Source organism: Amblyraja radiata, chromosome 26 (genome assembly GCF_010909765.2).
Source record: "Amblyraja radiata isolate CabotCenter1 chromosome 26, sAmbRad1.1.pri, whole genome shotgun sequence".
Taxonomy (NCBI): Eukaryota; Metazoa; Chordata; class Chondrichthyes; order Rajiformes; family Rajidae; genus Amblyraja; species Amblyraja radiata.
The window spans coordinates 27996460-28011377 of record NC_045981.1 but is presented as its reverse complement, the minus strand read 5'-3'; the positions used below and the strand labels follow the sequence as shown (position 1 = coordinate 28011377).

Genomic DNA, 14918 nt, shown 5'->3' with positions numbered 1-14918 from the left:
CTACTTGCAGATGCAATGATACTTCCTCTTGGCCATACGCTCTTAAATAGACTCTGGCAGAAATGTTCTGACTAGAGTTCTATCAATGTAAGACAGTAACCAAGAGGTCCAATGAGGAATTCAGAAAATAAAGTCTCTTTATCCACAGAGTGGTGAGAATGTGGAACTTGTTACCAAAGATCCTGTAGCAAGCAAGATAGACCACTCCTTCTAAATGCAATGGGCTGACGTGTAGTATGCAACGGAGCGGAACGTGGGCCTTTTTTTCATCCATTTCAGTAACCCGACCCGACCAGACCCGACTTGCAGTGTAAACAGCATTGTGGGGGAACAGTTTGTGTTAATAAATTATAATTCTGAAAATGAGGAGAAGAATTTTCCCAAATAACTTTCATTTTTACGAGGATGTTTCCGTAACTGCACTAGTATCCTATGGGATCTTAGGTGCGGAGATGGGAGACGGAAGCCGGTTACGAAAATGTGGCCGAAGATTACCCATGAATCTGCCCATGACCGTACTACGTCTTTTTCGTCGAGTGATCTATCTTGCTCGCTATCGGATCTTTCCTTGTTACTACAGGCAGGCAATGGTTGTACAGGTTAGTACAGAAGCATTTATGGGGAGGCTGAACAAGTATGAACACGTTTCAGGCAACTGAATCATCCTCACACCAACTAGAGAATAGTCCTGACTTCCCATTTACCTCATTGGAGACCTTCCAACTACCTTTTATCGGGCTTTACAGGACTTTATCCTGCACTAAACGTTATGCCCTTCATTCTGTATCTGTACACTGTGGATGGCTTGATTGTAATCATGTATAGTCTTTTTGCTGACTGGATAGCACGCAACAAAAAAGCTTTTCACTGTGCCTCAGTGGATGTGACAATAATAAACTAAACTATGTGAGTGGGAAGGGAATGGAGGGTGACATTTCTAGATTTAATGAGGAAAGAGGGGAAGGTGGCTGGAGTTGTGTGTAAACGCTGGCGTGGACTTGTTGGCCAACGGCCTGTTTCTGTGTGGTACGGTCTGTAATAACGGAATCGCACTGACAAGATGACTAACATTCGACAGCTCAGGTTATGAACCATGAACGCATTATCGAGGTGAGTTCTGTACCTGAAACTGACGGGGAAGGTGAACTCGGGGTTCCGTATCCGTAATCATTTACCGCAATCACTCGGAAATCATAGCTGACACCTTGTTTCAGGATGTCCATGCTGAAGGTGTATGATGTCACTTCCTTGGGAACATCCTTAATTAGAATATCCCACAGCCCTTCATCTGGAAAACAGAAAAAATAGTGTTATTAAAATGTCCGAAACTTAACCTGTTCCTCACCAATGTACAGATATATTTTCCTCTATTAAGTAGATTTTCACAGATACTGTAACTTTTTTTATTTCCACATTGCTTGCAAAATAATATATTCTAATGTATTCCAATACTTCCATGGCATGAACACTTATTTATGTTGAAATTACAGTTCATGGTGTCATCACTTGGAACAGGTTCATCAAATTCCCCCTTGTACATCTTATGGAAGAGGTGGGACATTTTTTGGCTGAGGAATCTTTCCCCACCAGCTCCATTCCCCCTTCCTAACTTCCCTGTTTGCCCTCACAGTATTCTCGCTCACACACTTCCATCAGCTCCGCGTACCAAGGGCTAAGTTACAGTGGCCAGTTAGCCTGCTAGCATGTCTTGGGGGCATGAGAGGAAACCCACATAACTGTGGAGGAAAGGTGCAAACTCTGCAAAGTAGTACCTGAGGTCAGGATTGAACCTGGGCCTCTGGAACTGTGAGGCAGTAATGTCAGTTGCTGCTCCACAGAGCTGTCATAGTTTGAAAATGTCCACACTTTGAAGATAGCTTTAAGGGATGTGAACCAAACGTAGACAAACATAACAAGCTGAAATGTGGTATCCTGGTTGGTATGGAAGAGTTGGGCTGTAGGGCCTGTTTCTGTGCTCTGTCGGCAAATGCTTGTACCCACACTGCCTGCTCCTCCCAGCTTAAGAAAAAGGCAGATGAAACCCTTGGCCCCTGATCGTGGAACTTAAAGCAAGAGAGGGTTTAAAAAGCAGCAGCAGCACATTGTGATGATGGGAGGTCACCATGTCTTGATGTCAGTGGGCAAATGGGTCCAGGCACACATGGGTTATATTTGAGGGTGCAGGAGGTCACAGGTCTCAGGTAACTTGACCTGTGAGTAAACTAGAATGGTCTGTGACTATGGAATCATCTGTCTAATACATTTTGGACATTCCCACTGTTGTTGATATTGTTTGAAGGAACTCTACTCTGAAAGCATTGTTGAACATCCTGCCTAATATCAATGGTCAAGCTTTCCTAGTGGTCTGGATTAACTCAACTTTCAGCATCGCATCACGCTTTCATTTGGATAGAAACATAGAAAACATAGAAAATAGGTGCAGGAGTAGGCCATTCGGCCCTTCGAGCCTGCACCGTCATTCAATATGATCATGGCTGATCATGCAAGTATCCTGTACCTGCCTTCTCTCCATACCCCTGATCCTTTAGCCACAAGGGCCACATCTAACTCCCTCTTAAATATAGCCAATGAACTGGCCTCAACTACATTCTGTGGCAGAGAATTCCACAGATTCACCACTCTCTGTGTAAAAAATGTTTTTCTCATCTCAGTCCTAAAAGATTTCCCCTTTATTCTTAAACTGTGACCCCATGTTCTGGACTTCCCCAACACCGGGAATAATCTTCCTGCATCTAGCCTGTCCAGCCCCTTAAGAATTTTGTAAGTTTCTATAAAAGATCCCCTCTCAATCTTCTAAATTCTAGCGAGTACAATCCGAGTCTATCCAGTCTTTCTTCATATCAAAGTCCTGACATCCCAGGAATCAGTCTGGTGAACCTTCTCTGTACTCCCTCTATGGCAAGAATGTCCTTCCTCAAATTAGGAGACCAAAAAGTACGCAATACTCCAGGTGTGGTCTCACCAAGACCCTGTACAAGTGCAGTAGAACCTGTTCAAAAGGGAACTGCAGATGCTGGAATATCGAAGGTACACAAAATTGCTGGAGGAACTCAGCGGGTGCAGCAGCATCTATGGAGAGAGAGGAGGAGAACTTCTTCAAAGGAGAGAGGAGGAAGAGTCTGAAGAAGGGTTTCGGCCCGAAACGTCGCCTATTTCCTTCGCTCCATAGATGCTGCTGCACCCGCTGAGTTCCTCCAGCAATTTTGTGTACCTGCAGTAGAACCTCCCTGCTCCTATACTCAAATCCTTTTGCTATGAATGCTAACATACCATTCGCTTTCTTCACTGCCTGCTGCACCTGCATGCCTACTTTCAATGACTGGTGTACCATGACACCCAGGTCTCGTTGCATCTCCCCTTTTCCTAATCAGCCACCATCTGTGTGAAAGACGCGCAGGAAGGTGTTGGGTGTGGCCCTTGGCTCTGAGTCACTGCATTGTGCTGCAAGCCCCACAGTACAGAACCAAGCCACCAATCAGTCTGACAATCTCTCTCAGTGCAACACTGACAGAAACCAAAAGACAGCACTTTTTCCTCCCCCCAAAATGAAACTAATTCAGAATTTAAAATATATACAATGCAAGAACAGAGCAAAAACTCTTCAGAAATACTCAGCATCTATACATTAATTAGTGTCATGTTCGGTAGTGTTAAACCAAGCACCCTTGCCATTCTTGCGGCCGCCTGGGGTGAAATCCCTTCCCTTGTTTGAGGGGTGTCCCCACCAGACCTATCCCCTTAATGTCCTGCAGTGGGGGGGACACTAGACTGTGGTCACTGGACTTCGCTGGACAATGCATTTTGTTGTCTCTGTACTGTACACTGACAATGACAATTAAAATTGAATCTGAATCTGAATCTGAATCTGGAGGTGCTGTCTATGAGACAAGACATTAAACCAAAGGACTGCTCTAATCTCTCGAGAAAATTAAAGAAACCACAGCACTATTGTGTAGAATGACAGCTATGCTATCTGTCCCCTATTCAACAAGTAATCAGATTATTGCTGCAGTGCTGCATTTAAACTAATAAATCTTACACAATAGCGACAACTCATCAAAACTATTTAATTGTGTGTAAATTGTGGTGCGTCATCCTGAAAGAGATGTGAAATATGGGATAGGTGGAAGGTGTATACACATCATTAATATAATAGAGGGAGGAATCTGCCGAAGGGGAGTTAGACATTCACACCTCACCAACTGTGGTGCATCCTTTTGTTTCGTAAACTAGCTGTGAAATGGAAAAACTGAATGTTTTCCAAATGCCTTCAAGATTAGCCTACTCTTCTGTTGAAAGCACCAAACAGTAATTATATGATGCATTCGTAAAGGTGACTAATTACTAATGGCAGCATAAACTTTGTAAATGTTTCCAGAAAATATGGAAGTAAAAAATGTTATGGAAGCAGTCGCATCAAAAGAAACACAGTTGATTGCAGATGCTAAAATATTGAGCAAAAAAGCAACTCTTGAGAAGAGACAAGGCACTGCAGATGCTGGTTTACAACAAGACAGAAAGCACTGGAGTAACTCAGTGGTAGACAAAAATGCTGGAGAAACTCAGCGGGTGAGGAAGCATCTATGGAGCGAAGGAAATAGGCAACGTTTCGGGTCAAGACCCTTCTTCAGACTCAGTAACTCAGTGGGTTAGGCAGCAGCTCCGAAGGGAATGGACGGATGACGTTTCAGGTCAGGACCTTTCTTCCCACTGATAGAGCAGTCTGAAGCTGCCTGACCCACAGATAGAAATGTCCCTCAGTTTTGACGGAAGAAGAGAGAACACGTGTATTTTCCCATCCCATTTGTTTTTCAAAGTCCGTTTTACAGATCTGTTAACAGGGAAAACCAATACTAAAAACTGGTGGTTTCTTTGAGGGTTGTATATTGATCATCAACCAATAGTCAGGATTGATCCCTGGCCTGTATTGGTCTCTCTTAAATCTGGCAGAGGCTGTCTGGTAAAAAGGTACAGGTAGAAAGGGAAGTAAAACAGATGTTTCCATTTTCCGAGAAAGAGGCCATCATAAGCAAACTAGCTGCTTGATGGTCAAGATGCTCAAAGAGTGATACAGCACGGAAACAGGCCCTTTGGCCCAACTTTCCCAGTCTGACCAAGATACCCCATCCAAGCTATTCCAATACCCCTCCAAACATTTCCTATCCATGTGTCTCTACAATTATCTTTTAAATGTCGTGATAGTACCTGCCTCAACTACTTTCTCTGGCAGCTCATTCCACGTACCCACCACCATGTGTGTGAAAAGGTTGCCCCTCTGATTTCTACTAAACCTTCCCCTTTCCCCTTAAATCTATGTCCTCTAGTCTTGTTTCCCAAACCCAGACTTATTTTTAGACCAAAACTGTTGGTGCACACGATTAATTAACACACATGTCAGGTGAAGACACAAAACGCTGGAGTGGCTCAGCGGGTCAGAAACATCTGCCGAGAACATGAGTAGGTGACGTTTCAGGGCGGGACCCTTCTTCAGAATGTTATTCCAGCACTCTGTGACTTTCTTTTGGAAACCAGTATCTGCAGTTCCTTGTTTACGCATGTCAGGTGATCGGAAAACAAAATAATGATAGTTATCTTTCCGAACGTCTGGTATGCTGTAATGACCTGCATCATCACAAAACAAGACCATCCCCTTTAGATCCTGTCACAGTGGTGCAGGTAGTCACCGAAATATACTGATCTCCAGACCCTTGCGATTTCACACTTTAACTGTGGGTGCAGCACTAATGCTGCTGCTCCTTGAGCAGAGATGGTTGTTGCTATTTCTGGGTCTATCAGACTTGATAATGAAGAAAGGCAATTTTGTTCCAGAGGTTTAGTTCCCTCCAGATGTGTCATAGAAAACAAACAGACTAACATCGCCTGTCAGTCTGAAGAAGGATCCCGATCAGAAACGTCACCTCCTCCACAGACACTATCCCACCCGCTGAGTTACTCCGGCAAGTTGTGTCTTATTCAGACCAATTCATCTGCAATCAAGGCTAAACCATCCGCTCCTCACTCTGCTGAAGGGATGTGAAAGGAAGCACCATTGAAGTGAGCAGTCTACCCCTTGACAACGATTGTCCAGTGTCATAAGATGCAGCAGACATGCGTCGGTGGAAATGAATTATGAACCCAAGGGCAGACTTTCATCAGACTTTTCAAAACAAAATTAGATCTGACATTTCAGAAGGCTTTAACATGATGTGTTTTGTAGGGCATTGAGAAATCATTCCGTGCAATGTTGATGCCTCGAGCACTCAGATCACAGAGTCACAGGCACGCTGTTGGAAGGGAGCTGAGTAAATGATTCAGTCCATCCCTAAGGGACGGTTCTTTCTGTTTCCAAGGAGAGAAAGGTCTCAGAGACAATTGCGTTGTGGACTTCAAAATCTAACGGTCTGAATTGTGATGGATTTCATCTCAATGGTCATCACTCAAAGGTGCTGCACTCCCTACTGTAGTCTGGCACCACCATCATCTGGTTACAGAGTATCACTGATTATAAATTTATAGTATTATAGATAATTGTACATTTATCTGTGCGTTATTTCATTAATGGGCGTGTAAAGTAAGAATTGGATTCTTACGATACGATACAATAGAATTTTATTTAGTCCAGGAGGGAAATTGATTCGCCAACAGTCATAAAAACAGTAAATACATGAAATATGAAATTAAAGTGATGAGTGGAAAGGCTTCTGTTGCCGGAACGTATGAAAATTAAACATTCTTGACCGGAGTTATTCATTCTGGGCAAGACGCTGATGGACTGCTTTCAGCATGAATTCACAATTAACATGAATTTATTTTCCACTCTACACCAGTGAACATCCAGGCCCAATGAGCTTCCCGCTGGTTCAAAATTAGCCATATCCTTTCTTTGAGATTGAATGTAATCTAAGATGACCAATCATCTATATTTGGTCTCGGAACAGTCATTGAGCTGTACAATACAGATGCAGGCCCTTCAGCCCACCTAGTCCATGTAGACCACATGAGCATACTGGGCTAGTCCCATTTGTCTCAAATGACCTATAGCTCTCTAAACCCTTCCCATACATGTAACTGTCCAAATGTCTTTTCTAAGTTGTAATTGCATCCACTTCCATAGCTTCCTCTGGCAGCTCGTTCCAGATACCGACTACCTTTGAGTGAAGCGCTTGCCCTTTTGGTCCCTCTTAAATCTCTCCCCTCTCACCTTAGGCCTATGCCCTCTGGTTTTAGAATCCTCTACCCTGGAGAAAGAGTCTGTGAGCGTTCCCTTTATCCATGCCACTCATGATCTTGTACACCTCAGTAAGGAACACCGTCGGGCCACAGCTAAACCCCGGCAGCAGGCCTGATTCTCCTGCTGCGGAACCAGGAACCACCTGAAGAGGGAAGCCACCGAGCCTGGTCTCTATTTGTCCATGAGGACAGGAGAACCGGCTGGAAGAAGGCGACAACTGTGGAAACAAGCAAAGGGCCGGTAGGAAGAACTGGGGTCTTACCTTCCGCGTCCTCAAGGTCGGCAGCGGGAGGTGCCCCCGGAGAACAAAGGCTGAAGGTGATGGAGGTGATGGCTGCAACAGGCCTTTATGACCAGCTGCAGAATGGACTTTGAAAATGGCACCAAAGCCTGCTGACTCTTGCATATTGTCTGTGTGTGTTATTTCTATACACTTTGTACTTAATCTAGGATTGTTTATGTATTGTAATAATTTACTGAACTGTATGCAAAAAAATAGAATTTCACTGTACATCGGTACATGTCATGATAAAGAACCATTGAACACTCAGCCTCCTACAATTCAAGGAAACTTGGTTACTCCTTCCACATCCTCACTCAAAGTTTAATCACAACATCCGCACTGTCCAAGGGAGGACATGTCACAGCAGGGAGTAGAGCAGGAATGTGACTGTGTTGTGACATGATAAACTCACTGAACCTACACCAGCTCAGTCAGGGAACTCAGGTAATAGCATATAATTATGTTTTATTATTTGAAAAACAAAATTAAACAGGTTTAATAAAAATTCAATTCTACCTCCGGCTTTACGTTTCTCTCCTCTTCCTCTCTCTTTTTCCGGCACCCTCCTTTTGTCCCTTACCCCTTTGCCAATCAGCCCTCTGTCCTATCACTTGCCGGGCTTTGTCCCACCCCAACCTCTCTTTTCCAGCCTTCTCCCCCCTACTCCATCAGTCTGAAGAATGACCCCGACCCAAAACATTGCCTGTCCATTCCCTCCCCAGATGCTGCCTGACCCGCTACATTGCTCAAAATTCCATCATCTGCAGTTTCTTGTGTTTCCAAAAATGCAATTCTTCTGGATTTCTACTGACACCAAAGTATATTTCTGATTATGGTTAAATATGAAGCAGGGATTCCAATGCCCCAGATTGCAAAGATACAATCCCTGCCCTCAGGCTGCTTGACTGTGGGATAATATTTTCTCTGCATCAACTGTAGACTTCCACTCAACCTGCTCCAAGGAGGAGGGGAAGAGAATGATATGTAAAGGCGGCACGGCACAGCACCCCTTTTTTTCCCATGCAGCTTCAAACTTGATCAAAGCCTTCTTAGGTAGAGGGAATGCAGGGGTTACTTGAAGTTCGAGAAATCAATATTCATAGGCCGTGGTGATAAGCTGCCTAAACATGAGATGTTGTTCCTCCAATTTGCGTTTAGCCTCACTCTGACAAAGGAGGAGGCCTAGGACACAAAGGTCAGTGTGGAATAGGAATGGGAAGGGGATTTAAAGTGTTTAGCAGCCGGGAGATCAGGTAGGTACAGGCGGACTGAGCGAAGGTGTTCAGCGAAATGATCTTTGGACCTGGAATTTTGGGCCTATTTACGTTTGCAATGTCTGACTTTTACAAGATTAAGAGGGGCAAGGATAAAGTGAACACACAGTATTTTTCACAGGGTAGATGAATCTAATACCGGACGGCAAAGACTTAAGGTGAGAGGGGAGAAACTTAAGAGGGAACCTCAGGGGCAACTTTTTCACTCTGAGGGTAGTCCGTATCTGGAATGAGCTGCCAGAGGAAGCTCCAGAAGTTGATATAATTATGACTTTTAAAAGACATTTGGACAGATATATGGATAGGAATGGGTTAGAGGGATATGGGGCAAATGGGACTTTCAGTCTGCAAACTTGGTCAGCATGGACAAGTTTAGTTTACTTTAGAGATACAGCATAGAATCACGCTGTTCAGCCCACCAAGTCAGCCACTCGTTCACATTAGTTGTTGGGAGTTTTGCATGCACTCCCTACATACGGCAAATTACAGAGGCCAATTAACCTACAAACCTGTACGTCTTTGGAATGTGGAAGGAAACCGGAGAACCCAGAGGATACACATACAGTCTCAGGGAAAACATCCAAACGCCACACAGACAGCACCTGAAGTCAGGATCGAACCTGGGTCCTTGGCACTGTGAGGCTATCATGCCTAGCTCTTAACAACCTGGGCTGAAGTACCCGTTTCCCTCTGTCTCTATTACTGTATGTAGGTTGATTTATCTGTAAATCAAGAACAACTCGGGTGGCACGGTGGAGCAGCGGTAGAGTTGCTGACTTACAGCGCCAGACACCCGGGTTCGATCCTCACTATCGGTGCGTCTATACGGAGCTCGTATATTTTCCCATGACCTGCATGGGTTTTCTCTGGTATATCCGCTTTCCTCCCACACTCCAAAGGCGTACAGGTTTGTAGGTTAATTGGCTTGGTATAATTGTTAATTGTCCCTAGTGTGTGTAGGATAGTGTTAATGTGCGGGGATTGCTGGTCGGCATGGATTCGGTAGGCCGAAGGGCCTGTTTCCGTGCCGTATCTCTGAACTAAACTAAAAAGACTATGTTTCGGACTACATAACTTGCTGTAATTCTTTCCTCTGAATAAGTACCCTAACACTATGCGGATATAAATCAATAGAATGTATACTGTATCCAGTCATCAATAAACACCATGAAACATTTTATTTTTATCATTATCACTAGCTTGAAGAAAATGCTTTAAAAATGTAAAAGAAGAATTTGCATAATATCTAATTTTGTAAGTCAGGTTGTTTGTAACTGGGAGAGCCCTTGTACAGTGTTAATGAATCAGAGGCAGGGAGTGATGCAGATATGTTAACACGCAGCAGGCATACCTTTCAAGTGGCAACATGTATACATTTATGATAAACAAGTTCAAGGTTCAAGAACTTGATTTGTCACATACACATACAGGATGCACAGTGAAATGAAAGTGACAATGCTTACGGGATTATGCAAAACAACACAACCAGTATTTTCAATTAAAAAAAGAAACAACAATGTTTACAATATTTACAATAAAAAGAGCAATTTGCAGTAGAAGTGGATATAAATAAATGTAATAAGTACGTGTATGCATTATAAGTATCTATGTGTGTGTGTGTGTGAGCATGAGATGGGAAGTATGTGGGACATCGTGGGGGCCCTGGTGAGGTCAATGTTTACAGCCCTGATGGCCTGTGGGAAGAAACTTTGCCTCAGTCTCTCTGTTTTTGCTGTGTGACTGCACAGGCGCTTGCCTGACCGCAGCTGCTGCACAGTCCATTGTTGGGATGGTGGGGGGTCCTTCATGAACCTAGACTCTGGTTCTGCACCTCCTGGTGTATAGGTCCTGCAAGGGGGAGGGGTGTAGTTCCCGTGGTGCGTTCGGCCGAATGCACTATTCTCTGCAGAGCCCTCCTGCCCTAAGCAAAGCTGTTGCCAAAGCAGGCAGTGATGTTTCCTGTCAGGATGCTCTCTTCAGCTCCATAGTAGAAGGATTGAAGGATTCTCGGGGAGAATTTCCTCAGCTGCTTGAGGTGGTAAAGGCGCTGCCTTGCCTTTCTCACCAGAGTGTCAATGTGTGTTGTTCATGTCAGATCCTCTGTGATGTGGACTCCCAGGTATTTAAAGCTGCTTACCCTATCCACAGTAGTCCCATTAATCCACAGTGGCGTGTATGTCCTTGGTTGTTGTGCCCTTCTAAAGTCCACAATCAGCTCCTTAGTGTTACAAAGTGTGTGTTAGGAGCAGCAAGAGGCATCTACACTCACACGATGACGTACTGGTGGGCACTTGCAGAAGCCAGGATTAGCAGAGGGATGCTCTGGGGATGAATCATAGTCACACAGCAAGGGAACAGGCTCTTCAGCCCCACTCATCCATGTGCACCAAGATGCCCAATTCATGTTAGTCCCATTTACCCGTGTTTGTCCCATTTCCCTCTAAACCATAATCAAGGACGAGTCTCACCCCGGTCACTCCCTCCTCTCCGCTCTCCCCTCTCCCATCAGGCATGAGGTACAGCAGTGTGAAAACGCACACCTCCAGATTAACCATATAACCATATAACAATTACAGCACGGAAACAGGCCATCTCGGCCCTTCTAGTCCGTGCCGAACACGTATTCTCCCCTAGTCCCATCTACCTGCACTCAGACCATAACCCTCCATTCCTTTCCCGTCCATATAACTATCCAATTTATTTTTAAATGATAAAATCGAACCTGCCTCCACCACTTTCACTGGAAGCTCATTCCACACAGCTACCACTCTCTGAGTAAAGAAGTTCCCTCTCATGTTACCCCTAAACTTCTGTCCCTTAATTCTCAAGTCATGTCCCCTTGTTTGAATCTTCCCTACTCTCAGTGGGAAAAGCTTATCCACGTCAACTCTGTCTATCCCTCTCATCATTTTAAAGACCTCTATCAAGTCCCCCCTTAACCTTCTGCGCTCCAAAGAATAAAGACCTAACTTGTTCAACCTTTCTCTGTAACTTAGTTGCTGAAACCCAGGCAACATTCTAGTAAATCTCCTCTGTACTCTCTCTATTTTGTTGATATCCTTCCTATAATTAGGCGTCCAAAATTGTACACCATACTCCAGAATTGGCCTCACTAATGCCTTGTACAATTTTAACATTACATCCCAACTTATATACTCAATGCTCTGATTTATAAAGGCCAGCACACCAAAAGCTTTCTTTACCACCCTATCTACATGAGATTCCACCTTCAGGGAACTGTGCACAGTTATTCCTAGATCCCTCTGTTCAACTGCATTCCTCAATTCCCTACCATTTACCATGCACGTCCTATTTTGATTTGTCCTGCCAAGATGTAGCACCTCACACTTATCAACATTAAACTCCATCTGCCATCTTTCAGCCCACTCTTCCAACTGGCCTAAATCTCTCTGTAGACTTTGAAAATCTACTTCATTATCCACAACACCACCTATTTTAGTATCATCTGCATACTTATTAATCCAATTTACCACACCATCATCCAGATCATTGATGTACATGACAAACAACAGTGGACCCAACACAGATCCCTGTGGCACCCTAGTCACTGGCCTCCAACCTGACAAACAGCCATCCACCATTACTCTCTGGCATCTCCCATTCAGCCATTGTTGAATCCATCTTGCTACTCCACGATTAATACCCAACAATTGAACCTTCTGAACCAACCTTCCATGATTCAGGGACAGTTTCTTCCCAGCTGTTATCAGGCAACTGCACCATCCTGCCAACTACTAAAAAGCAGTCCTGACCTCCCATCTACCTCATTGGAGACCCTTGGACTATCTTTAATTGGTCTAGACTGGACTTTACCTTGCATTAAACGTTATTCCCTTTATCCTGTATCTGTACATGTTGACGATTTGATTGTAATCATGTATAGTCATTCCGCTGACTGGATAGCACAAAAAAGAAAAGCTTTCATTGTACCTTGATACACATGACAATAAACTAAACTAAACCTTTCCTGTCCATGTACCCCTCCAAAGTGTCTTTTAAATGTGGTTCTTGTAGTAGAGGCACATTCTACACAAGAGCAGCCACCAATGATGAGTAATTGAAACAAAATGTCAGTCACCGAGAAAGGATAAGATTAGATTTAGATTAGATTAGATTCGTTTATTGTCATTCAGACCTTTCGGTCTGAACGAAATTTCGTTTCCCTGCAGTCATACATATAATTTTAAAAATGACAAAAACACACAATCAACACAAATTTAACATCCACCACAGTGAGTTCACCAAACACCTCCTCACTGTGGTGGAAGGCAAAATCTTAAAGTCTCTGTCTCTTCCCTCTTTGTTCTCCCTCTGCGCCGAGGCGACGGTTCAAACTCCGCGGGTGATAACTTCAGAAGTCCCCATCAAAACGTCATGTTCTCCAGAGATGCTGCCTGACCCGCTGAGTTACTCCAGCACTCTATGAAACGTTGCCTTCCATGATCTCCAGAAACATAGAAAATAGGTGCAGATGTAGGCCATTCGGCCCTTTGAGCCAGCACTGCCTTTCAATATGATCACAGCTGATCATCCAAAATCAGTACCCCGTTCCTACTTTCTACCCATATCCCTTGATTCCGTTAGCCCTAAGAGCTATATCTAAATCTCTCTTGAAAACATCCAGTGAATTGGCCTCCACTGCCTTCTGTGGCAGAGAATTCCACAGATTCATAATTCTCTGGGTGAAAAACCTTTTTCCTCATCTCAGTCCTAAATGGCCTACCCCTTATTCTTAAACTGTGACCCCCTGGTTCTGGACTCCCCCAATATTGGGGACATTTTTCCTGCATCTAGCCGGTACAAATGTGTCCAAGCCTGTCAAATATGTTTCTATAAGATTCCCTCTCATCCTGATGAGATGCTGCCTGACTCGCAGAGTTACTCCAGCACTTTGTGTCTAACTTCAGAAGCCCATTTTGCTGCCACAACCTCAGACAATTCAGTAAACCATAATTTCTAATTTCATTGCAATGAATCAAAGTTCACCTGTCAATCCAGAATACAAGTTCCACTAATATACTGTTGGAAAAATAATGTGGTGTACGATTACTGATGTACAAATTGGGGAGCGTGTCCATGCAATTACAGCAAAGAATGTGACTGCTGCTCTCTGGAACACCGTGGCTGTTTGATATTGCACTAGTGTCTGCTTCAAATAAACCTCATCTTACTATCGCAGTCCCATTATTTCAAAGAACCTGCTGCATTTGTGCATTAATTACCCATTAGACCCATCACAGAGTGTTAATAATTCAGTGATAAAAATTAAATTATTATTCATAAAGCCATGCCAAACTCTATTCACACATCCACAATGTGGCTAATTCCAGCAGAGAGTGGTTTTGTTAGAAAAGATTGGATTTATCATTTTTATGCTTCTTATTTTTCATCTTAATCCATTCTGTCAATCTTCACTTCCATCCATTAGCCTATTTTCTTAAATAATAAATTAGTTCCCGACTATAAATTGTACTCCTTCCCCCTTGTTTCATGTGCTTACCTGGTCATTAATTTCTATTACCAAGGGAGGCAGATTGTCAGAGTAGCAAACTAACCTGTTATAGCTCAAGGACAGACAAAATGCTGGAGTAACTCAGTGGGTCAGGCAACATCTCTGGAGAAAAGGAAGAGGTGACGCCTTGGGTCAGAACCCTTTAACCTGGAACCTTTGAGTTAATCCAACATTTAATAGGTATGTTGCAAAGCCTACCTGAAGCGTCGTTGAAAATCTGTCGCTGCCCGTGTGCGCGATTTTGGCGCCGTTTAGAGGGGGCGGGTTTAAAACGCGATTTTCTCTAAGCTGTTCCAATCGAAAATGTTCAGCCTAGTTAATTATTAACGAAAAATCGTTGGAAGACCCCGTCGCAAAAGCTATTATTAGGTTTAAAGGCCTTGAATAATAGTTATAGTAGTTTAAAAATCAATCTCTAAACCCGCGACCGTCAGCAACCGCAGGGTCTCATAAAGCAAATAGCAGAAGTTAGGTTGTATATTTTTACATTAAAAAGGGCTTCTAAAGATCCCTTTATACAAAGTTTAATATTGCGAGTAGCTCAATTTGGGCCCATTATATCCCGCAGTATTTTTC

General features: G+C 43.6%; 1 protein-coding gene across 3 annotated transcripts in view; it reads right to left on the bottom strand.

The window, feature by feature from the left end:
• Positions 1 to 14918, bottom strand: part of sdk2 (sidekick cell adhesion molecule 2) — a 659639-nt gene that overhangs the window by 69015 nt on the left and 575706 nt on the right. For all 3 annotated transcript variants that reach the window (XM_033044544.1, XM_033044545.1, XM_033044546.1), the window contains one exon: positions 1124 to 1288. In XM_033044544.1, the coding sequence (XP_032900435.1) occupies positions 1124 to 1288 (165 nt within the window). The remainder of the gene's footprint in view (positions 1 to 1123; positions 1289 to 14918) is intronic.